Source organism: Talpa occidentalis, unplaced genomic scaffold, assembly GCF_014898055.3.
Source record: "Talpa occidentalis isolate TD23 unplaced genomic scaffold, MPIMG_talOcc4v2.1 talOcc4.2, whole genome shotgun sequence".
Taxonomy (NCBI): domain Eukaryota; kingdom Metazoa; phylum Chordata; class Mammalia; order Eulipotyphla; family Talpidae; genus Talpa; species Talpa occidentalis.
The window spans coordinates 13,410,525-13,435,314 of NW_023602073.1; the positions used below are offsets into that span (position 1 = coordinate 13,410,525).

A 24,790-nucleotide genomic window follows, 5' to 3' on the forward strand; every position below is an offset into this window, starting at 1 on the left:
AATTTTGACTGATGTCCAACTCCTATGACAGGCTTATTTTTAAGATGTGTACATGAAAGGGGAAGGGCAGCCAATCTATTTATGTCCATAAAATCTGATGAGGTGATAATACTGGATTAAACTACATCACTAGGAAAATTCTTACCTGGATCTTACTACCTAGCTCCCACCTAGAATTTATACCGATTTCAAGCTGTAAATGTTCAGCAAAGGAAGGCTACCTCACCAAAGAGCTTTGGAAAGCTTCCCTATAGTTGCCACATAGGTGACACTCAGGACACTTCTAATTTCTTGTGCTTCCCATAAGTTTTCATGCTTTTCCCAACAGGACATTTTGTTTGCCTTGAGAAAAAAAAAATTTTTTTTTTGCCTTCCTTGAGAAATTCACTTTGCTTCTTTATTAAGGAAAAGGGAATCATGTAACTGACTGCATTCTTTTTTTTTTTTTTTAATTTCAGCTACAAACAACTTCAGGATATGAATGTTAGCTAAAATTTAAATAACTATGTAGAACTACAAATGGGGAATCTCTTATTTAACAGAACTGTGATTATCTCATCTTGAGAAAAGAGGCATTTTGAGAGTCTCCAATTAAATGTTAAAAATGCAAATTTTTAAACATTTTTAACTGCATGGTGGATTGCAAATAATGTACTAGTCATTGAAACCTGACCCCAAGAACATTTTATATCTTGCCATTACTAAAGTTGATTTCCCTAAGCAAAAAAAAAAAAAAAACAGATGAGTCAATAATAAATAAACATGAAGACCCCAATATCACCGTGGGTGTCGGGAGTAAATGGGCCAACAACCATTTCAGAGCCTATACCCTTGAGGCAGGTGGGCCCTGACCTGATGAACAGACAGGAGGAAAGGCATATGGGGGTGATGAGAATGCTGGGGAGCACATCTTGCCTCTTCATACTCTGAGACTCAGTGTGAACCTGGCAGCAGCTGCCTCACATTCACCAGCATGTAACTTACTCAATCCCATGGAACTTGATGTGTCCTAGGGGAAAATACCAGGATAAGTTGAGGCTATCCTGCTCCAGGGCTAGTGGTAGGAAAACAGGCCAGGAAGGAGGCCTCAGCACATATTTCTTTATTCTTTCTCTTTATTAGGTCTCTCTGTATAATAAATAAAACTGTATATTATTGAATGCCAGGTGTACCAAATCCAAATTAAACCAAGCAAAGGGGACTAAACACACTAAACTTTAATATTTCTAGAGAGCAAGGACCATAATAGAGATAATGTTCCTTGTAAAATATCAAGCTATAACTAGTCTGGATATTTTTTCCTGGTTTGTATCTTCCCTGGTGTTATTTGTATTTGTTGTTTATATTTCTCTCTGTGTTGTTATATATGTTCTTAGGAACCTTTGTAAATTTTTTCTAGAATAAGGAAGGGGAGGGAAGGTAGAAGGGGGAAAGGAAGAAAGGATTGAAGGATGGATGGTTGGATGGATGACAGAACAGACTTATAGTCTACCAGAGAGGTGGATGATAGCATTTGTTAACTGACTGAAATACCATAGTCAAATAAACACTATTGAATCCTTTTCTAATCAATCACAAGTGGTTTCAGTGCAAGTCCTGGGTGCTTGAACAATTCCCTAAGTGTGTGCTCACGCACACATGCATGTATATAGGCTCACACATTCATGCATGCAAAAGCAATAGAAATACCTCATCTTGCCCACTGGCAGCTTCTTGAGAGTTTTTTTCCTCGTTTACTGCCTCTTGAACCTCATTATTAACCTGATCCAGTTCCTCGCCATTTTCTTCATTGGTGCCTCCATTGACAAGAGCAGGGCCTGCCTGCTCCTCACTGTGCTCAGTGGTCTCCTCAGCTTGCTCGGGAGCATCTGCAGTGTCCTCACCTTCTTTCTCTTCAACTTCCCCGTTCATCCCTGAGAAGTCTTCTTTCTCTTTGACATCCTTCTTCTCTTTCTCTCCGTCTTCTTCTTCAACTACTATTTCTGCTGGCCTCTGGTGGATCAAAAGGGAAAAATGGATAAAAGTAGGAAGGATAGCAGAGATTTTTCCATTGCGTATTACAATGATGTTGTAATTATTTTATTACAGTCAAGTAAAACTTCTTATCTGGGATAACCTTTACTCAAGACTTACCATGTGTCACTCTTCACAAGTATTTCCCCATTTCATCTTCACAACAATCCTGTGAGGTTGGTATTATCCCCATTTTACAGGGTGAGAAAACTAAGACCCAGAGAGACTAAGTGTCTAGCCCATTATCCCACTGTTGATAGGTGGAAGAGCCAGAATTAGAATCAAGCACCTGAATCTAGAATCAATGCTCTCACTCCCATGGCAGTCAGAAAACCAAAATCAGGCTCGGCTCTTTGGTCAATGCCTTTTAGAACACCTGGGCCAGAGGAGAAGGTTAAAAAAAAAAAAGTTTTTGTGGAGCAGTTATCCTCACAGCTAGGGACTGGTATATATTTATATCACTAATTACAAAAAGGACAATGGCAAAGGCACCAAATGTGAACCCAAGTTTCTGAAATAAGCTGTGGACCGCTTTCCAGGTGACACCAAAAAGAGTAAACAAAATGTATTTTTCTAAATACAAAATTTGATTGTCAGGCAGATCCAAGGCCAAGAAACTCTTGGTTATTTCTATAATAATAATAAATGCTCAAGTATTTTATACATTCTAGTTAGATATTTTTACAAGTCTGCTTTTGAAAGCTGATTTTTTAAATAAATTTTATTTTTATATTCCCCATACAATTGCAAGCCCCTTATTTTGACCCCAATCCCTCCCCTCCCCGCACCCCACCCCCCACAGAGTGTCTCTGGTTCATAGTTTTTGGTTGATTTTGATTTTCACTTTCTTACAGTTATTCTTTTTCCTGGTCTCTTATTTAAGTTTTCTAGATTCCTGCTATGAGTGAGACCATCCGGTATTTTTCTTTTTCTTTCTGGCTTATTTCGCTGAGCATGATCCCTTCCAGCGCCATCCATGTTGCTGCAAATTGCATGTGTTTATCCTTTTTGAATGCTCAGTAATATTCCATGGTGTATATGTACCACATCTTCTTGATCCAGTCATCTATTTTTGGGCATTTGGGTTGTTTCCAAAGCTTAGCTATTGTAAACAGCCTATAAACATAGGGGTGCAGGTGCCCTTTGGAACTGATGTTTCTGTGTCCTTTGGGTAAATAATTTAAAAAGAGAGGAGGAAGCCGAGTTCCAGAGCTGAGACTTTGGAGAGAGAATGGCCTGGTTTCAAGTCCTGACAAGGGACTCGCTCACTATCATACACTCTGTGAGTTTCAGATGCCCTGCTTGTAAAATGGGAAAATAATAAAACTACCTGGGGGTTAAATTAGTAATATATAGAATCTGGTATAATATCTGGCATATCAGGGACCTTAAAAGGAAAACAAACAAACATTAAACTCCATTCCCATTTGTTATGATAGATTCTTTCCTGAAGCAATCATATTTCTTCATTGCCCCCAACAAAATAATAGAATTGTTTTTAAAGATAAGATAGAAATCACACAGAATTCTATGTTCTGTGATAGGATCCCAGACCTGCCTCTTCTTTCCTGACACTTAAAAGGCCACTCTGTCCTCCCAAATCTGTAAAATGAGGTTTGAGATGGCAGGAAATTCCCTTCCAGTTCTGAAAGTCTATTTCCTCCCAATGCCCAGCCACTTGTTATGGGACAGGTAAAGCTCTCCCTATGAAAGCTAACATAACATTCTCAGGTTGGAAAGTAAAGGAGGAAGCAAATGAAGGAAAGAAGGCTAAAAGTTCAGGGTAAAATTCCATATATTACTTTGAAGCAAAAAGAGGTGGAACCATGAATTCTTATATTCTGTCAAAAGCAATCTCCAAACTGATTACATGATATCCAAGATGCACTTTGAAAAATGAAGCGGGAAATAATGTTGTTCTGAAGATATTCCAGAAACCACAGTGCATGTCATCATGCATAAATAAATAATAGTATAGTGAGGTTGAGTCTTTCAAGAGTTCATTTCAGTGCTCACTGCCAAACAGCATAGAGCCATAGCAATCCCTAAGCCTGCTGATCAGGGTGAGGCCATTAGGAAGGCATAATAATGAACAGAAACTTGGGGGGACAGGGGACAGAGAATAGATCTGCCAGATGGTACTAGAAGGACAAACAAAAGATTTGTGAAATGTAACCCACAGTGTTTGATTTTATTTCTAGTTTTTATGTATAAGAACAAAATGAATGAACATGAGAAAAGTCTCCAGTTTCCAGGGGAGTAAACAGTATGACTTTCTGCACAGCCTTGTCCCACCATCTCCCCAAAGAGAAAATGCCAAAGCATTAAGGCAGATACAGGTGAAGTAATGGACAGAGTAGTACATCTCGAGGAAAAGGGTGGGCATTGTCATTATGAAAACAGAACAGAGGAAATGTGCTGGGTCAGTGGTGACACTTCTACATCCCTGATGAGCAAGAGCTTCTAGAGAGAAAACGCTAAGAGAGGAGGGGGCCAGCAGGGGGCGCTAGACTAAGGCGCCAACTCAGAGAAACACTGTAGGTGGTCCCAACTAACATGTCAGAAGAGGCCAGGAAAAGATGGTCTAAGGGTGCTGAGGCAGCAAGTTCCCTTCCTGGTTACCTGGAAGAATTTGGGGAGATACAGTGAGACCCCACAAGACACCTGGGAGGTTCTCAGTCACCATGACTTGAGCTGTAGGCATAGAGGCCCCACTGGTGTGAGGATACTCTAGGTCCTCAGCCTTCAGACACTACAGTGCCTGACATGGAAGAACTCAGAGCAGAAACAACCGCATCATAACGAGCTGGCAGGAGAGAAGCAGCAAGTACATGTGTCAGGAAAAAGACACCTCAAGGTGAGGTGTGGTGGTCTACGGCAACATGGTGGATGCACACATTGTGGTCACCAAGACTAAAGCACCTCGGCAATGGTGTTTGGGGGTGGCTGGTGACAGAGGAGAGGCCCCTGTGCTGAGCATCATCATCTGTACCAGATGTCACCCTCCCACTTATAAGTTCTTTCCTGTAACCCTTAGGCTGACCCCATGAAGGACACATCTTATGCCCATTGTACAAATAAGGAAAAAGAGAAATCACTCCAAACTTTTTTCCCCTCATCATCAATTTTTAATGTTTACATTGTAAGGCCTTATTTAAAATAAATAACCATGAATCTTCATATGTGTGATAATTTGGGATCTTTTTTTTTTTTTTGGTAACTATTTTTTATTAAGGACAGTGGTTTACAACACTGTGTATGATTTAGAGGAATAGGCTCATGCCTACTTAGATAAATATTACTATACCAAATCTACCACCAAGTCACCCATAATCCTCTACCATCGTCCATCATTGGGCCTACTCTTCACCTTTGTTCCCACCCTTCTAGAAGCTTCAATTCTAGAGACACATTTCCAGGATTTGTTTAGGCTTAGATTTGCTGGCTCCTTTATTTTGTTTTCTCTATACCCAACATATGAATGAAATCATCCCATTTTGTCTTTCTCTTTCTGAGTTAATTCACTAAGTATTATCCCCTCCAGTTTTGTCACAAATGGCAAGATTCTGCTTTTTATAGCTGAGTAGTATTCCATTGTATACATATGCCACCTCTTCACGACTCGTCTGTCACAGAGCATGTTTAACATCACACAGTGGGTAGGAAATAGGGCTAGAACCTAAGATCATCTTGTCCCAAAGTCCTGATAGTCTTCCTTAAAGAAATAACACTGAGGTCAATACTTCACCTAGAAGCTATGGCAAGCATACTCAGCATAGTCAATGACCAGTAGATATCACATCTGCTGTAGGCAATGTTATTTTTGCTGTTTAAATAATTACCGACCTGAGAACAAAACATTTTTGAATTTTTGTGGCAGACCTTTGGTGTGATCAATGGAGGGAATATAATAAATATTGTTAGGCAGAATATCGGAAACAGTACACAATCAAAATCCAGAATATTATAGCACTAAGTGTCAATAAAAACTTATTTCTTTTAAAATTTTGTCTGAGAATTGGATAATTACATATCACTCTCAAATTATTGTCATCATAGGCTAAACTCCTATTCAGAGCAACTTTTGAGGTTTGGTTTTAAAGTCATGTAGCATTTCTTAATACAAATTTAATAACACTACAAGAGAAAACTCATAATTTAATCCTTTAGGAGGCTAGATAATTTCCTCGCCTCTTTAAGAATATATTACAAGCACATACTAAATGCTGCTAAGTGGGGAAAAGCCTGTTTCCTTTACTGACATCTGAAATCATACCTAAAAGTTACAAAATGATCATTTGTTGAATTTTAGATTTCTATTTGTCATCCATTTCTTCACTCTCAATTGCTAAACACATACACATTTTTTTCTCCTTTAATGCAAAGAGTTGGTGAAATACTGTAATCCCTTTTTGTTTAAAGATTTATTTATTTATGCATACAAGAACTGGAGTATAGGCCAGAGATGCAGGGGGCAAGAGGACTCACCAGAGACAGAGCAGGGAACAGAACAGGCAGACTGACTGAAATACACTGCTGAGGGGAGCAGCGGGCAAGACAGGAGAGGTCTGCTGCACCATGTGGGTTGCTCCCTGGCTTGCCGGGAATCGAACCCATGCTGCAGAGGCTGTGGACAGCTCATAGGTTGCATCTTAACCCCTTGCACCTCCAGGGAGACCCCCTAGTACCTTTTTGAGGAAGGAGATACTCAGCCCTAAATTCAGATTCTGTTCTCTTCAACATTTATTACCAATGTTACTAACAAGCAGTGTTATGCTTTCATCCCATTATCTCTATTACACTTCCCAGCCCAGTGATTTCAGTAGTCATCAGATGAAGCCACATCTGGTTAGCTCAACTTTAAGAAATACAAGATTATGGGACTGAAATACCAATTTGCTCAATTTAAATAAGACAGTAACATTAGTTAAAAGGCTTATAATCCTCTATAATATCCTGAATGTAGAACAAAATTTATTATTACTGCAATTCAGGGCCAAAAAAAAAAAAAAATGCTGCTATGACAGATCTGTAATGAATAAATGAAAAGCAATGCGCCTTTTGGTGTAATCTCCTTTGAAGCAGGCATTAAATTATTAAAGATGTTTCCAGTGTATACATCAATCAAATCATCCCCAGAAGGAACACTGGATTTTACACCCATACACACGTGCATAGATAAAATCTATAGCATGATGAAGGCCTGCAAGGGAGCCAAGGAGGCACTCTTCTTACAAGAAGGTCTGGGATCAAGATGGGAGGGAGATATTCTTCAGGATAAAAGGAAACACGAAACATGAGAGACTAAGTGAGCAAGTTGCAGCCCTTAATCCTCTCTCCCCCTTTCTCTGGCTACAGAAAAACTATCAGAGAAGAATCTGAGACCCCTCTTAGAACTCAAAACTCACATTCAGCCCTGACAGTGAGACTCTCAGGAAGCAGAATTTACACAGGCAAATGGGATTCTCAGGAGGTCACAGGCACAGCCACAGCTCTGTCCTCGCAACGCCAGCACAACTCTGGCTCAGGAATTACACCTTGAGCTGGCCACAAAGCCAGACACGAAAGGTCACATGCTGTATGAGTTCATTTGAATGAAGCATTCAAGACAGGCCTTAAGAGACAGAAAGCAGGGCCTCCCTGGTGGTGCAGGTGGTTGAGCACAGTGCCGTGAAGCTGTCTGCAGCCTCTGCAGTGCCAGTTCGATCCCCACCAGCCTCAGAGCAACCCACATGGCAAGCAGACCTCTCCTGTCTCACCTGCTGCTCCCCTCAGCAGTATATTTCGTCAGTCTGCCTGTTCTGTTCCCCGCTGTGTCTCTGGTGAATCCTCTCACCCTCCCACGCATCTGGCCTGTACCCTGGTTCTTGTATAAATAAAATCAATCTTAAAAAAGAGAGAGAGAGAGAGAAAGCAGATTTGAGGTTGTCAGGGCTGGGAGAGGGGAGACTGGAGAGCAGCTCTTTAATAGGTATGAGATTTCCTTTTGGGGTAATGAAAATGTCTCGGAACTAGACAGAGATGGTGGTTGCACAAAGCACAGAATGTGTCAGCGGCCTGGTAGCCATCAGTTCCTCTTCCTTGTCCTGTTCATCCCTGCTGCGTTCCTGTTTCTTTGCTTGCAGACAAAACTACAGAAATCTAAACCAGACCGGCTGAGACCAAGATGGAGGTAGATGTAAGACAAGGGTCAAGCCACAGCCTCATCACCAGGGTAAAAATAAAAAGCACACCCACCAGCGTTGTAACAGATCCAGTCAAGACCAAACTTGACACAAGAAGGGGAGTGAAGGCAGTACCTGGAAATCCCTGCCTAATTCTCTGAAATCCTGCTCACGCAGCCCCTCAGCCTCTCCCTCTCTTTAATCCCTGCTTCTCCTTAGTTCAGGGAGGTGACCTTCAACAAAGCTGCCTGCCCCTATCCTCAGGGTTCCTGATTAAACCTGATTTCCTCCCACCAACTCTTGACTCTGGAGTTTGGCTTATGAGGAACAAGAAGCCAGACCCAGACTCCTAGAACAAGTGTACTAAAATGGCAAAAGATTGTACATTTTTATACTTGACCTTAGCCAAAAGGCCCAGAAGCAATAGATACCACATTTTTAAATGGTTAGTTTTGGGGGTTTTTTCAATGCTATGAGAATTTTACTTTGAATTTTTTTTTAAGTGCAATTTACCATAACTATTGACCACCAGGCAGAGCTATGAGGCCAGGGGTCTATCTGTTACGACACCCACGGAATGCACAACATCACCAAGTGGCCAACCTCTGATTATTTCCATTTCTCCTATATTCTAACTCTTGACAGCCACCTCCCTCATCTCAGGCACCAAAAGCTTCCCTTTGCAAAGTACCTGGTGGTTCTTGGTAGGAGGTAGAAGACAGTGTTGAATGAACAAGGAAGCCAAACGAATGAACTAACAAATTGAACTGAAAATAGCTGCTTGCTTAGAATTAGAATACATATAGAATTGAGCCCACCAGAGGGGGAGGGTAGGATTTGGAGACAGGGGAAATGAAACCAAATGATGGAGTATTATGGGTGCTTGGGTGCTGGGTGTGGCATGATAACATACATCTAAAGAGGTGTGAGGGCCTCCCCAGTGGCGCAGCAGTTGAGCGCTGGGTTGCGAAGCTGCCCGCAGCCTCTGCAGCGCCAGTTGGATCCCCGGCTGCTCCCCGGCCACCGGAGGAGGGTCCCACATGGCGCTCAGAACTCTCCTGCCGCCCGCTGCTCCCCTCAGCAGTGTACTTCGGTCCTTCTGCCTGCTCTGCTCCCCGCTCTGGCTCTGGTGAATTCTCTCACCCTCCCGCGCTTCTGACTGTACCCAGTGCTTGCATAAATAAATAAATAAATAAATAAATAAATAAATCTTAAAAATAAATAAAAAAATAAAGAGGTGTGAACCTGTACCCCTAAATCATACATAGTGATGTCAACCAAAATTGTCAGTAAAAGTGATTGAAGTTTTTTCATTAAAGACTGAAAGTGCTAGAAAATACTAGATAACCACATTATATTTCAGGAGGTTCCCTTTCTCCCGCCACCCCCCACCAAAAAAAAAAAAAAAAAGAATTTTGCAGCTATTTAACTTTCATTGTTAACTGTTAATGGGTAACTCATTTAGCAAGGACTGTCCCATGCCCTGTGGACCAGGTTCCACTCCCTCCTCCAGGATCCTTACAAAGATCCTGACACGGTTACACTTTAGATAGAGAAAAGTAGACACAGCAGCCAAGAGGAAGGCGATGGGAAGCAAGGATACCAAAGGAAGTTAAGAGTGAGAAGTAGGGCCTCCCCTGTGGCGCAGCGGTTGAGCACTGGGCTGCAAAGCTGCCCGCAGCCTCTGCAGCACCAGTTCAATCCCCGGCTGCCAGCGAGGGTCCCACATGGCACACAGACCTCTCCTGCCCTGCCCACTGCTCCCCTCAGCAGTGTATTTTGTCAGTCTGCCTGTTCTGTTCCCTGCTCTGGCTCTGGTGAATTCTCTCACCCTCCCGCGCTTCTGACTATACTCAGTGCTTGTATAAATAAATAAATACATCTTTAAAAAAAAAAAGTGTGAAGTAACAAATTCAGCTTGGGGGAGGAGGAAGAAAGGCTTCTATTTCCTGACCGCATTTACAGGAAAGGGATGCAGCACTCTGCACAAGCTTCGCCCATTCCTCCCCACAAGAAGCTGCCTCCATATCTGAGGGATATCACTGAGGATCCCAGACTTTCCTGGAAAAGTCAACTGGCAATGTAAAATAGAGGTTGTGCAGGACAAGCACTCCGGGGTCTGGAAAGGCAGCCTTACTCCGGAAGTCTTGCAACAGTGTGATACCCATAGAAAGGAGAGGGTCCAGCTTCTCTGCTCCACCCAAGGAAGGAGCTAAAAAAGCTAAAAAAGCTAAAAAAGACTTGGGACTTGCTCTTTTCCTTTCAGACTTGCCTGGCCCCCTCTGCCCCTTTCCTATGGTTCCCTTCCAGAAGGTGCCTTAGACTTGTGGCAGGCTTTGTGTCCCCACTTTGGGTCAATCCTGTTTGGCTGGGCATTGACCCATGAAGAGATGGGTAATTCTGAGTGTTTCATGGGGAAACTAACTATATTCTTTGTCTTCTCTCCTCTATTGGACACTAATTGTATTAAAGTTCTTTTTTATTGAAGGTTTTATACACTAAGAGTATATTTTGTCTTTATGTGGAGGATTGCAGAACCCATTTAGAGCACACAGATTTGGGGGTCCTGGAGTGACCCTCATTCTGCCTGGTAACAGTTTCAGGCCAGCGAATTCATAGTCCCCTTTGGAATTTGAGGATGATAATAACAAATTCAAAGGTTTGAGTAAGTATGAAATGAGAATATACACATAAAAGACCATTGCAAACTGAACAAGATAGAGATGTAGAGAGAGATATATTAGACATGTATTTTTCTCACCCTATTTGTCTTACCAATGAATAGAAGGAGTTGAGAAGTTGTATTATAGTACAGGACTTGTACTGACGACACTGCATTCTAACATTTTCTAGTGTGTTGTGTATTCTTATAGCAATATCCCTTCTAAAGCCCATGAAAACAACCAAACAAACAAAAAAAAAAATGGTATTAGAACACTTAGCACTTCTGTTGCCCTTATCAGTTAAGACAGTTAAAAGACAGGCTGGTATTCAATTTCTGGCTCAGGGAGACTCTAAGGTGTGATTGACATTTACTAATCATCTTTGCTCTGTTATGTTCCTTCTTTTCTCCTGAGTTCCCTGGCATGCATTTTCCAAAACAAATTTATCAACTAGAAGCTTTTTTTTTGTTTATTTCTAAACTGCTACCTGGATGACTTCATATGTACTTGGGTACCACATGACTTTGTCTTCAGTTGGAATGATAAGTTGGCAGCAGCCAGTTAAGAATATGGTAATACCAGACATTTAGGGGGTACATTATGCTTCTCAAAGCACTATCACATACTTGTTCCCCATTTCATCTTCCCAAGTGGTAGCCAAGACTATCCCAATTGTATAGAGTCGGAATGGAGGAAAAGGGCCTAAAGAAAAGCCAAGAAATCTGCAGGCATTACAGGAGCAGTATCATCTGAATCATAAAAAGATTCAGCTATCATACGAATCATAAAAAGAAAAAAAAAAAAAAAAAACAAAGGTTCCAGTGGAAGGACTGGTTCAGGCAGTTTGTAAACTGGTCACCACAGCAACCAGGAACCACAATAAGTCTCACCCCTCACATATGACTAATGGACTAATGGGGCAAAGGGACCGGCTAAGCCATGTTGGTCCTTAATTCTGCTTCTTGCTTCTCTGTGCATCACTGGTCAGCTTTCTCGTAGATTTAAAAACTGTCTCTGTTCCCTGAATATTAGCCTTTTGACTATTAGGCGGCATTATTATCAGAGACAGACCCCATTTTTTCACTATTTGGGGATGAATTATGTCTCCTCAAATTTATATGTTGAAGCCCTAAAATCCCAATACCTCTGAAAGTGCTTACATTTGGAGGTAAGACTTTGAAAGAGCTAATCGCTTTACAAGTGGGTTCTTAGGATACATCCTAATGCAAAAAGTCTGGTCATTTTATGACAGGAGGAGATTAAGATACAGAAATGGGGCCTTCCCTGTTGGCGCAGCAGTTGAGCGCTGGGCTGAGAAGCTACCCGCAGCCTCTGCAGCACTGGTTCTATTCCCGGCCAGCCGGTGAGGGTCCCACATGGTGCGCACACTCTCCTGCCACGCCCGCTGCTCCCCTCAGCAGTGTACTTCATCAGTCTGCCTGTTCTGCTCCCCACTCTAGCTCTGGTGGATTCTCTCACCCTCCCACGCTTCTGACTGTACCCAGTGCTTGTATAAATAAATAAATAAATCTTTATTTATTTTTTTTATTTATTTTTATTTATTTATTTTTTAAAAAAAGATAGAGAAATATACAAAACAAAACCCATGTGAAAACCCAAGGAGAGAGGCCTCAGAAAACCAACCCTGAAGACTGATCTCAGGTTTCAAGTCTCCAGAACCAGGTTGTGTTTGGTGCTTGGCTCAGGTAGCCCCAGCAAACTAATATACTCACTAACTACTACTTTCTCTCCTTGCCCCTTCCCACCCCCACACACATTCATATTCATATTCTTCCTTCTCCCTATTTCCTTAAAGAGCCTTTCATTACAAACTAGGGATACTATGCTCCTCGGGGCAGGATGAGGCATCTGAGGTCTGGTAGAAAGGCAGCCATTATGAGGAAGGACTGACTGGATGTGGCACAGTAGGAAGGCCAAACCCAGCCTTTCCCCCACAGAAGTGTTGGAGGAGGGGCAGGGAGAAGGCATGTCCCCTGTGGAGGACACTGGGCTGCTCCTCCTGCAATGCACTGTTTATTATTCTTTCTGTTCTTTTACCCGGAATGCTCTTCCATCCCCTTCTCCATGAAGCCTTCCTGCTCCCTCAGGTGGCTGTTGCTCATTATCTGTGCCCTCAGAGTACCTGACAAATTCCTTTAGCACACCCTGTTCACAGTGTGCTATTATTCTCTATTTGTGATGTGAAATGGTGAACATGATTTACTACAGAATAGAAGCTTCAAATGATGGTTGGAATGATTATGATTTAATGAGAAAATATTAGCCTTTTCTTTATGGGAGCCTGCTGGAAGGTTCCAGAAGCAAAGTCTCTTTCTTACTCATCTTTGTGTCTATCACTATTTTAACCACAATATTGTATATCTGGTTTTTAATTAAACACACATATGTCTCCTACGGTACAGGTCAGCATAATCTGTACCTCCAGGAAAACAGAATCATGATGACAAAGCTTGTGTTTGTCTAGGGTGCTCTCAAGGCAGGGGCTATTATACTCCATTCACTTCATATGCATAATTGTATTTAAACTAACCACTTGATTATTTGAGGTAAATACTGTTATCTTAATTTGCAGATAAGGAAGCTAAAGCATTAAGGTAAATTTGTCTAAAATCTCAAGGACCACTAGATTATAATAACTATTTCCCCAGAACAACATCCCAAACTCAGCACAACATGAGCTATATACATTCAGCCCAGTGTGTTCTAAGCCAGTGCTGCTCCAACACCAGGGGATATTGTTAAGTGCAGATCCTGACTCAGCAGTTCCAAGCCTTGCATTTCTAACAGTTCCGAGAGTACTGCTGAGGCTGCAGATTCCCAGATAATCCTCTGCAAGGTAAGGTTCTGACTGTTCTATAACACAATTGGGTCATAAATGCACCACTTCAAACACATTTTAGTGTAAATCAAAACCACAATGAGACAGTACCTCTCTCCTGTGATAATGGCCTGCATGCATTAAAAAAAAAAAAATAGGAAGCAAGTGTTTACCCAAGTGTGGAGAAAAAGGAACTCTCATTCACTGCTGGTGGGAATGTAATTTGGTGCTGTTTCTATGAAAAACAGAATGGAAATTCCTTTAGAACTAAAACCAAGATGAAAATGCATACATTGTACAATAATGAAAATGATGTAAGAAATATATAAAATAAAATATTTTAATAAATAAATAAATAAACCTAAAAATGGAAATTCCATACAACCCAGCAATTCCATTCTTAGGTATTTATTCAAAGATTATGAAAGATATGCACTCCTATGTTCACAGTGTCATTACTTAGAATAGCCAAGAGATGGAAATAGTCTAAATGATCGTTAACAGACAATTAGATAAAGGAGTGGTGATATTTATACTCAATGGAATACTACTCAGCCATTAAAAAGATGAAATTGTGCCCTTGTGACAATATAGATGGAACTTGAGGGAATTGTGCTAAGTGAAATAAGTCAGGAAGTGAGAGGCAAAGGCATATGGTTTCACTCATTTGTGGAAAATAAATAACCAAAACTATTGGCAAAACATAGTAAAAATAATCCTTAGACTGTGAAAAAACATGGTGATTACCAGAAAGGAAGAGGGTGCAGGTGGGAGGAGAGAGTAGAGAGTGTCAATGTGATAATGTGAGGGTGTTAGAAGTTAGGTTGTTGATGAGTGTTGCAGATATACATTTCAAGGTATGACGCTGCACTTCTGAAATTATACAGTTTTACAAAAGAAAAGTAAAACAATAAAATTTGACTAAAAAGAAAGCACTCCTCTAAATCATATTGTGTTGTAAACTGTTACCACAATTTAAAAAGTACAATTTTTAAAAGATAGATAAGTAAAATAAATTTTCTAATGTCTTGAAATAATGCCTCTTTAAGTGAAGATTGCACTTCTATCCTTTAAAAAATATCAATTTTATTGAAAGCTAGGAGAAATAGGATTGACTGTTGACAGAATGATGCTTGGCCACAAAGACAGTTCTCCAAGATTTATTCTGATTACATCACCATGCCACTTTAATTAAGAGTCCTGTTATGAAAAAACACATCATTTATTTCAAAGGCAATAAATCAGGGAGATTTGTTTTACCTGTGCTTAAAGCCTTCTTCCTTGATATTTAAATCAAATCTAAGTCAACTAGTAACTAAAATTTTAAGAGAACCAATTTTCAGTAGAAATTGTTTCTCGAAACATCCATTCTGAAATTTCATTCCTGTGAATAATTATATAATATTATATTCTGTGTAAAGCAAAACTCTTCTGTTTCATGAGAGTCAGAAGGAGTACTCCTTACACACTCTTCTCGATACTCACTCAGTGGATGCACAAGTCAGATAATAGTGGTCACTGAAGTCATTTAGATGATTCCAACTTACATCCTCTCTGACAAGATCATTCAGAGCTCAGCTAGGTTAACAGACACATTGCGCACATATATATAGCTATACTTAATATGCACCCTTAAAATAGAAGGGTTTTTTCCAAAGAAAGTTGAGACACTTACCTTTAAAAAAAAAAGCATATCATTTATCATAAGCAATTGCTCTTAATATTTGTTATTAGGCAAGTTACACCAGATTTCCTCCTTAACATGACATAAGCATTGGCATTTCAAGTATATCTTGTCTGTGTTTACCTGCATGGGTATCTTACTACTGATATTGTAATAGACATTCTGAGAGAACGACTGACTTATATGGCAAAATGTTTGAACTGTCTGGTAGTTATGATCGTGGGCACATCAGGGGAACAGCTCAGAGGAAACCATAAGTATTCTGGCTTCTAGAGACTATGCATACAGTTACAAAGGTTAATTCAGGATTCCTGAGTGGTAAGAAGGAAGATGATGAAATATGGAAATCATATGGAAATAAGCCAAGAAATATCGAAAGCATCAACTACTCAGAAGGTATTTTCACAGACAGATGGTGCTACTCAAATGACTGCACGTTAAACTCACATCACCCCTTCCGACAGAAAGAGTAGCACCAAAAATTGGGAATGGGAAAGGCATCTAAATAGAGATGACAGCTAACGACCCACTCACATGAGACATAAATGTTGACTTCCCTTACACTTACATCAGCTTTCCCTGAGAAATGTATTTTAAAGTTTACGACCCTTGCTAGCAGAGATAACGGCACCAGTTAGAACTTTCTTGTCAACACATCCTACCTAATCCCCCAGCCCATCTGGCAGGTCTCCCTCTCTAAAATAAACTAGACCTTAAGAGTAGAGTTCAGAACCCCCAAAAATGAAAAAAAAAAACCCTTAGGGGCTCACAGGTCCATGCAACACCTGACACATTTAAAACTTGGGAAAGTATGAGGATTTGTTACAGGTTTGGGGCAGAAGGTGTTTCTGAGGATTTAATGGCAGAGTTCAGGCCATTGTTGAGAGTATAGAAGTTACCACCCTTGTTTTGATTTCTGTTCCCATGGCAACTAAAATCATCTCCAACCCAGGCTGAATGAGGTGTTTTGAAGTAATCAGTTTCAATTTTTCATGATAGCAAAGTACCGCTTCCTGTTTTCAGCTTTCACAGGCTTACTTTGACAGAGGCAAAAAGGTTCAGAAGTGGTTTGAAGTACAATGAACTACAAAAAGGGTGGTTATATTCACAAATGTGGCCCTGTCAGGGCACAAGTAAAAGGATGCTTTGACCAGCCACCTGGTGAAAGGTTGCCCACCCAGGCTATTCAACCTCTAAGAGTTCCTTCAACATCCACATGAGATGATATAAAAAACTGAAAACTTATATTTAGACAGCATGAGCATATTTAGTATCATTAGGAAAAAAAATCCCCATTAAGTTTTCTCACTTAGAAGTAAATGTTGATTTTTTTTTTCTTTCACTTACTTCAGAAATCCCCGAAGGCTACATTTTAATGTTTAACACCACTTCCATCAATTAAACACAAATCTGCAAACACAATGTCTCAGAAAGCCTTGTTGATGATGCACAGGGAAATGGAGCCAGATCATTCTGATCTTAATTCTTCTGACTGTAGAAGCAAGCATGAATATGATTCACTAAAAGGATATGACTTGAAGGCCAAGAGTAGTCGAATGCTGCTCGCACACAATTCCTTTTCAGTTCAGGGACAGCAGCGAAAGCCAAGTAGTCCTCTACACAGACAGAATATGCTGCTGTGGGTGGAATAATTGGAAATGCCTCATCTTCCTACTTCTCTCCTTGAAGTGCTTGAAGAGAACACCAAACTGGAAGAGAGGAACTCTGGGTGCCTTCGGAGGTGCCCCATCAATAGACTTCATCTTTGTGGGGAAATGCCATTCCCCAATGTGGGACTTCGATGTTTTAATGAAAAAATAAGGAGTTTATTAGACCAGCTTCCCTTCTGGTCCTAAATATTTTTATAGCTGTTATTTTAACAAATACATTTTAATGAAGTTGATTTAGGGTCTGGTCAGAGGAAGTGGCCTCCTTTATCTTTCTGCGTATTTCATTGCATATGAAAAAGTAATACAAATCGGCTCTTCATTTAGCTAGTTTCTCACAAAAGAGCTATAACTGACTTCCAATTTTCCACAAGTAGCAGGATGAGTGAGTGATGAAAGCACGGAGAACAAAACTATGTTGGGTGGGCATATCTGGATCTCAAACCACCTGATTCTGGTTTTAGACTCCAGGCTGCAGATTCTTTAAAATGGCATTATGTTCTATATGTGGAGCAATAGTCACAAACTCAAATGGCCCCCAGGAATACCATAAATATGTAGTTCAGGAAAAGCATTACATAATAGGGAGTGCTGTGGCATTGCGGTGAACTGAAGAGTACATGGCCTACCAAAGCGGTTCAGAAATTGTAATCCCTGTGCTGGAACAAAGAGATTCTTTCACAGAGGATTTGGTTACAGGCTGTCAGTTTACCTAGATCCCTTGTATAGATTTTATGAAGTCTATTTTTCCTGTAATGAATGGTGTAAAAGTGATTTCTATTAAACACAGCAGATTGAACAAATAGCTATTTTTTTTCTCTTAGCTCCCACCTAAGTTGTCAAAAAAGGCAATTTAAAAAGGGATGAACCCATGTGGACACAGAAGATGGAAAAGGAAATAACAGATACAAAATTTGGGGAAGCAGCAAGACCAATGGATGTGGTACCAATAAGGAAGCTAAAATTTGAGCCTGCAGAAAAAGGAAGCCAAGAAGCAAGCCTTTCCATGCTGAAAATCTATAGAATGTTTGGGGATTGGAGACACCATCTGTCTTGGGAAGAAGGGGCATAGGTGTGACTCAAACAGTGAAGTGGTTTATAGTTTTTAAAAGAAACAGATGGACTGCCCTTCCCACCCTTAAAAAATACAGGAGGTTTAGTCTCTAGAGGAGGAAATGTAGGAAAGCTGGAATGTAGCATAACTGAGAGAAGGGCACTGTACTGAAATGAAGAAGAAATTGCTTTACTTAATGACAAGGTCACCAAACCCCTTTCCACAGTCAGATCTTAAAATGCTGACAGTTGAGCTTGCATTACCAGGGCAAGAGACTGAAAGACACCTCTCAAAGAAAACAGGCCGATCTAAACGAATACCACCTACAGATATTGAAAATGGGAGGTCTGCCAATGAAATGGCCAAACCAAACTTCTACAGTAAACCAGCTCCCCATCCCCCAAATTGATGAACTCGGCTAATGTACATAGTTTTCTTAATGCCTTGCTCTAAAAACTAACCAGATAGTCTTTGGAAGGCTCTAATAGAAAGACAGAGAAAAGAAAGAAACAAATATGGTACAAGAAAATAAAGCTCAAAATAATATGTTAAAACTTGAAAAGACCAGAGAAAATAATTCATCCATACTACAAGATGCTATAAAAAGGAACACAGATTATGAAAAAGCTCTTAGAGATGAAAAATATGATGACTAGGGCCTCCCCGGTGGCGCAGCGGTTGACCACTGGGTTGCGAAGCTGCCCTCAGGCTCTGCAGCGCCAGTTTGATCTCGGGCTGCTTCCCGGCCACCGGAGGAGGGTCCCCCATGGCGCGCAGACCTCTCCTGCCGCCCTGCTCCCCTCAGCAGTGTACTTCGTCAGTCTGCCTGCTCTGCTCCCCACTCTAGCTCTGGTGAATTCTCTCACCCTCTCACCCTCCCGCGCTTCTGACTGTACCCAGTGCTTACATAAATAAATAAATAAATAAACAAACAAACAAACAAATAAATAAATAAATCTTTTTAAAAAAAATATGATGACTAGAAAAAAAATGATTGATGGAAGGTGAAAGTTGAGGCTTTTTTATTTTTTTAATTTTCAGAAAATAGACCAAAAAAATCCACAGAGATAAAAAGTAGAAGAGACAATTAGAGGTTCAGTCTAGGCAGCCCCACATCCAGATATATGGAATTCCAGAAGAGAGTTAGAGAAAGGGAGAGAATGAGATTATCAAGGACATACTTCAATAATTTCTTCTAGAATTGAAATCAATTACCTCTGTGGAGGAGAGACCCAAGGAGGGAAGAAAAGGACAAGTGGTTGCTTTTTTTGTTATAATCTTTGTTAAACTAGTTGACTTTTTAGAATAATATATGTATCACTTTGATGTACAAGTGGGTTTTAAATAAATAAGTAGGTAGCTAAAGAAAATAATCACAATCTGCAATTTACAAAAATGCTTTCTTCACTGCTTAAGGATTCATGATGGAAAAACTCACCATTACTTTAAAAAAAATTACCTTGATTTAGGGATGTCACTATAAACAATCTTTTTTTTTCTTTTTTCCTTTTTATTAATTTATTTTTTTATATATTTTATATCATTTTTCATTTTTGTACAATGTATGCATTTTCATCTTGGTTATCATCCCTGTAAAATTCCCAACACCCTTGTTTTGATCCTACTCCCTTCTCCCCCAACCCCCGTAGTGTGTCTCTGGTTTATAGTTGCTTGTTGATTTTGATTTTTACTTTATTATAATTAGTCTTTTTCCTGGTCCCTTATTTAGGTTTTCTAAATTCCTGCTATGAGTGAGACCACCCGGTATTTTTCTTTTTCTTTCTGGCTTATTTCGCTAAGCATGATCCCTTCCAGCTCCATCCATGTTGCTGCAAATGGCATGAGTTTATCTTTTTTGATTGCTGAGTAATATTCCATTGTACCACATCTTCTTGATGTACCACATCTTCTTGATCCAGTCATCTATTTTTGGGCATTTGGGTTGAGAAATCTACCTTAAGTCAGTGTAAACATGAGTATGGGTTTGTCATATGAAAACATGCTTTCCTCTTTCCTGATCCCTTAGCACAGGATAAACCCCTGGCTTATCCCGTTTAATACAGAATTTAAAGCCCTGAAAATTCTCCACACATATGTTATTAAATTTGGTCTTTTTCTTCTACTGATCTGTCTGATACTAATTTGTCCACTCTCAGAAGAGGAGTGGTGCAAATTTCACCCACACCCAGCATCAGGCACTTGCTCTGTTGCTTGTGGGCTACCAGATTGACATGAGATGTGCATGTAAAAAAAAAAAAAAAAACAACTCTGAAGAGTACCATACTCTTATTAGATCTAAATTCTCCCCCAAAGAAAAGATATTTGTGCTAGCCTTACCCAAATACATTTTAAAAAAAAGAATGGGACACTTGTCAGTTTCCCATGGATTTGGAAGTTAGTAATCCAAGATCACTAACTAGTCTTTAACTAATCAAAAGACTCTAGACTTGGGGCCAAGTTCAGACTTTTTTTTTTTTGGTTGGAATGGAATGGTCCACAATGGCCCATTACACACACACACACACACACAACACACTCACACACACACACACACACAGAGTCATCATGCTACAGGGTACCTCTATGACTATCAAAGACTGTGAAAGCACAAGCTAACACATTAACCTGCCATGGTTTCATGGATGCTAGCAGAAGACAAGAGATGACTGGGTCAGAGACAACCATCTTTATTGCTCACGGCAATAGTAGTAGTCAGGGGATCAGTATTTGCACTGCCTACTCCCTGAGGTCCTGTTCCCACAGGACAATTTGAAAGAGGTAGTTAGTACACAGTGGCCTGCATCTCAGGGTATGTTCTAAGAAACCCAAATTTTATTTTTGCAAATATTCTTACTGTAGTAAAATGTACATAACATAAAATTTACCATTTTAACAAGTCTTAAGTATATAAAGCAATGGCCCAAAATCTTTTATATTGGGCAGTAAGCCTGTCTGACCTTTAAACATGTTGGGGCGAGGGGGGTCATGATCTTTAACAAGTGAACAGTAAAGAAGGCTGGCCTTTGCTCCACAACAGCATGGTTTCTCTATCCCGGCACTATTGTCACTGTGGAATGGATTTTTTTTTTTTTTAAGATTTATTTATTTATTTATACAAGAACCGGAGTACAGGCCAGATTCGCGGGAGAGTGAGAAGATTCACCAGAGACAGAGCGGGAAACAGAACAGGCGGACTGATGATATACACTGCTGAGGGGAGCAGCAGGTGAGACAGGAGAGGTCTGCTGCAACATGTGGGACCCTCGCTGGCCAGATGGGATCGAACCAGCACTGCAGAGGCTGCAGACAGCTCCACAGCGCTGCGCTCAACCGCCTGCACAAACAGGGGAGGCCCTGAAATGGATAATTTTTGAGGGCTGTCATGTGCAGTACAAGATATTTAGCAGCATCTCTGGTCATTACACAGTAGATGCCAGTTGTATTCCCGGTATGACAATCATGAATGTCTCAGAAATTGCCAACTACCCCCCTTTAAAGCAAAATCATCATGTACTGTTGAGAATTTCTGTTTTAGAGGAAGTCACTATCTCTGTCTTTCAAACATCCTTGAAAACTTAGTTCAGGGCCTCCCCTGGTGGCGCAGGCAGTTGAGCACAGCACTGTAAAGCTGTCCGCATCCTCTGCAGTGCTGGTTAGATCCCTGCTGGCTGGCGAGGGTCCCACATGATGAGGCAGACCTCTCCTGTCTTGCCCACTGCTCCCCTCAGCAGTGTATTTGGTCAGTCTGCCTGTTCTGTTCCCCACTCTGTCTCTGGTGAATCCGCTCACCCTCCTGCACATCTGGCCTGTACCCTAGTTCTTGCATAAATAAATAAATAAATCTTAAAAAAAAAAAAGAAAAAGAAAAAGAAAACTTAGTACAGAACAAAGACTATTGGTGCCTACTCATGTGATAGAAACACAAGAAAGTGTGGAGAATTATCTCCCAAGAGAAGCCTAGATATTTACTTCTAAAACTTGATCTCCTTTTCAGGCATGGATAAATTACTTGGCCAATTGCACATGATATTTATACACGCACTCCCTTCTTTGTGACCCTTTGACTAAAATTACACAATGAGTGATTTAGATTATGAAAACTACTCCAAAGAAATTTACTAGGTTTGGGTCAAAGCTATCATTTATAACTAAGCCAAGTAATATATGATCACTACATTTCCTTTCTTATGCAGGAATTTTTCCTTTCCTGGGTTAATTTTCAACCCCTTATTTCTTTTTTTATCATTTAATACTTGCCCCTAAGCTCATGCCTGTGCCTTGAAGTTACACAGACCTGCATATAAATTCCAACTTGTCTACTTCACGGTACAATCTTAGGCAAATAATTCTACCTGATGAGCTAACTTTCTTCCCACATGTAAAATACCTACCTTGTCACAATTATATGAGATGAAAGTGCCTGGTACAGTGCCTGGCACTCAGTAGAGTAGATAATAAATAGTAGCTATTGTTTCATGAACTGTACCATGAGGGCACATCCTCGGCGTTGTTCTGACTACTCACGAGATTTTTACTTATCTCTCCACATTCTTCCTTTGTTTCTCAGGATATCTATAACATAACTGCTTCAGAAATGGAGCAAAAGGTCACCAGACAGTGGAGAGAATGACTCTATGGCCTGATCTCCTAGGCATCTTGTGTCAACCACCTGAGCTATAGACCAGTTCAACTCTGTTATTGACAGGGCCAGAGAAGAAAGTAAGTCTGACCTGTTAGTTTATTTCCTTCAAACCAGTATCAATTTGTGGCACGTGCCCAGCTCTTGCCAATTTGTCTAATTGGTCTCTCTTGCATACTTGTACTTTAGTAAGCTAGCACTCTCTAGTCCAATAAGAAATCAAGCACTGCAGACACTTCTCCAAGGCCTTTCATCAGACAACAGTTGTCCCTACCTCGTCCCCTTCCTTGTGATCTTCAAACTTATCGGTAAAGAAATGCCCATCACAGAACCTGTAACTTGTTAAGTGATTAACAAAGAGATTTCTCTTTGGGTAATATCACTATGTTTATCTCTTGGTACTTGGCATTTTGACTTTGGAATATAAATTAGTCTTGGACTCGGCAGCTATTAGGTATTATATATACAAGATGATTACTCTTCTTTGTCTTGAAAAATACTATTTAATTACAGCTTCACAGAAGACTTTAAATTCCATTTTCCCTCCAGAAAAAAAGAATACCTATAACTGGAGTTTATGAAAAATTATTAGTTGTAGCTAATCCTGGGTAATAAATTGGATTTTTAAAATCGGTGTGATTTTTAACACATTAGGCTTTTCATCAGGAAGGCGATGCTTACAGAAAATGCCTGTGGAATAATCAAGCAGCAATTTCCCTACCGTGCTGTTAAGACAAATACGATTGAGAAGATCATCTATGGAATTTGCTGGGTTGTGAAATTTGCTTTTTGAAAAGGAAATATCACATCACAGTTGGAGGACAAGCGGCAATTCCTAGTGACTTCTTATTCCCATGAGCCTGGGATTATGATTACCCCCTCTTCACTTAAATTCCAATCCTCCACTTAGAATTGTAAGAAACCTGGTTGGTTTGTATTAAAAAGCTTAGCTGGCTCTTATTTCTTGCATCATTTAACCAGAATTAACACTGTTATTCCCTTCCATAAGCACATATATGTGTACACGTACGTACGCGCGCGCGCGCGCACACACACACACACACACACACACAAACACACAGCCTCTTAAAAGTCCAGAGTTCCACTGGCCTGGGAAAGAAAATCAGTATGCACACAGCAAATATTGGAGTTGCATTTATATCAGCGATTCCTTTGTGAAAAACAAATTCCAACCACAACAACTTCACGACCCTAAAGAAAAGAATATGTTGACATTAAGGGGGAAAAATAGCTTTTCTAAAAGGAAGACTTTTCCCCCCCCCAGATGTTCTTGTTTGCAGCGACCTTTCCTGCCCCCTTTGTATCTCCTATCTAACTCCAATTCACCTTCACCCTTCAGGGGTGTTTATTAAAGACACATTATTTTCCATAATAATAATAAAGACTCAATCCAAATGATTATACTTTGCAGTAATACTAGGAAGACATGAAGGTTTTTGTTTTGTTGTGAAGATCCTTTAGCAACAGCACCTGGGAGGTGTTAACCATCAAATCCATCAAATCCATAGGGACAGCATGGAGCAGATAATATAAAACACGAAAAGAAAATAGTAGTAACTGGTATGCACACATCTTAAAAGGCATGGAGATTACCTGATCAACTGGAATCTCAACTTGGGTATCTTCATCTTCTTGGATTTCTGCTGCCCCCCGCGTTTCAGATCTTTCTGCTCCAGCTTTGAAAATGCCTTCATCTGTTATTTGAGACAAACACAGAATGAAAATCAAAATCCAATTGTGACATCGTGTGGCCAGATGTTGGAATTACGAATACTTACTTTTTTTTTTTTTTAAATAAGGTTTTTTTTAAAAAAAAAAAAAAATAAGGTGTTTTGGTGCCCTTTGTATTGATGGGATTTTTGTAGCCTTCTCTCTCCAGTTCTACATTTTCATAGGGGAAGGTTCAGGAGCTAAAACAAGGCTGAGCCACACAGAAGAGCTGTGCCCCAGACTCATCCTATGGCTCCCAATGGAATCACACAACCTTATGCAGGTCTATAAATGGGGAGGATGTCACACCTATTATCTCTGTTCCCCCTTTCTATC

General features: G+C 40.3%; 1 protein-coding gene across 3 annotated transcripts in view; it reads right to left on the reverse strand.

The window, feature by feature from the left end:
* The window catches only part of DCDC2 (doublecortin domain containing 2), a 166,632-nt gene that overhangs the window by 6,203 nt on the left and 135,639 nt on the right, over positions 1-24,790 (reverse strand). For 2 of the 3 annotated variants that reach the window (XM_037518927.2, XM_054698346.1), the window contains 2 exons: positions 24,338-24,438; positions 1,690-1,992 (listed from right to left, as the gene is read on the reverse strand). In XM_037518927.2, coding sequence (XP_037374824.1) covers positions 1,690-1,992; positions 24,338-24,438 — 404 coding nt within the window. Of the gene's footprint in view, positions 1-993; positions 1,129-1,689; positions 1,993-24,337; positions 24,439-24,790 lie in introns of those variants that run through there. The other variant, XM_054698345.1, reaches the window with a different exon arrangement.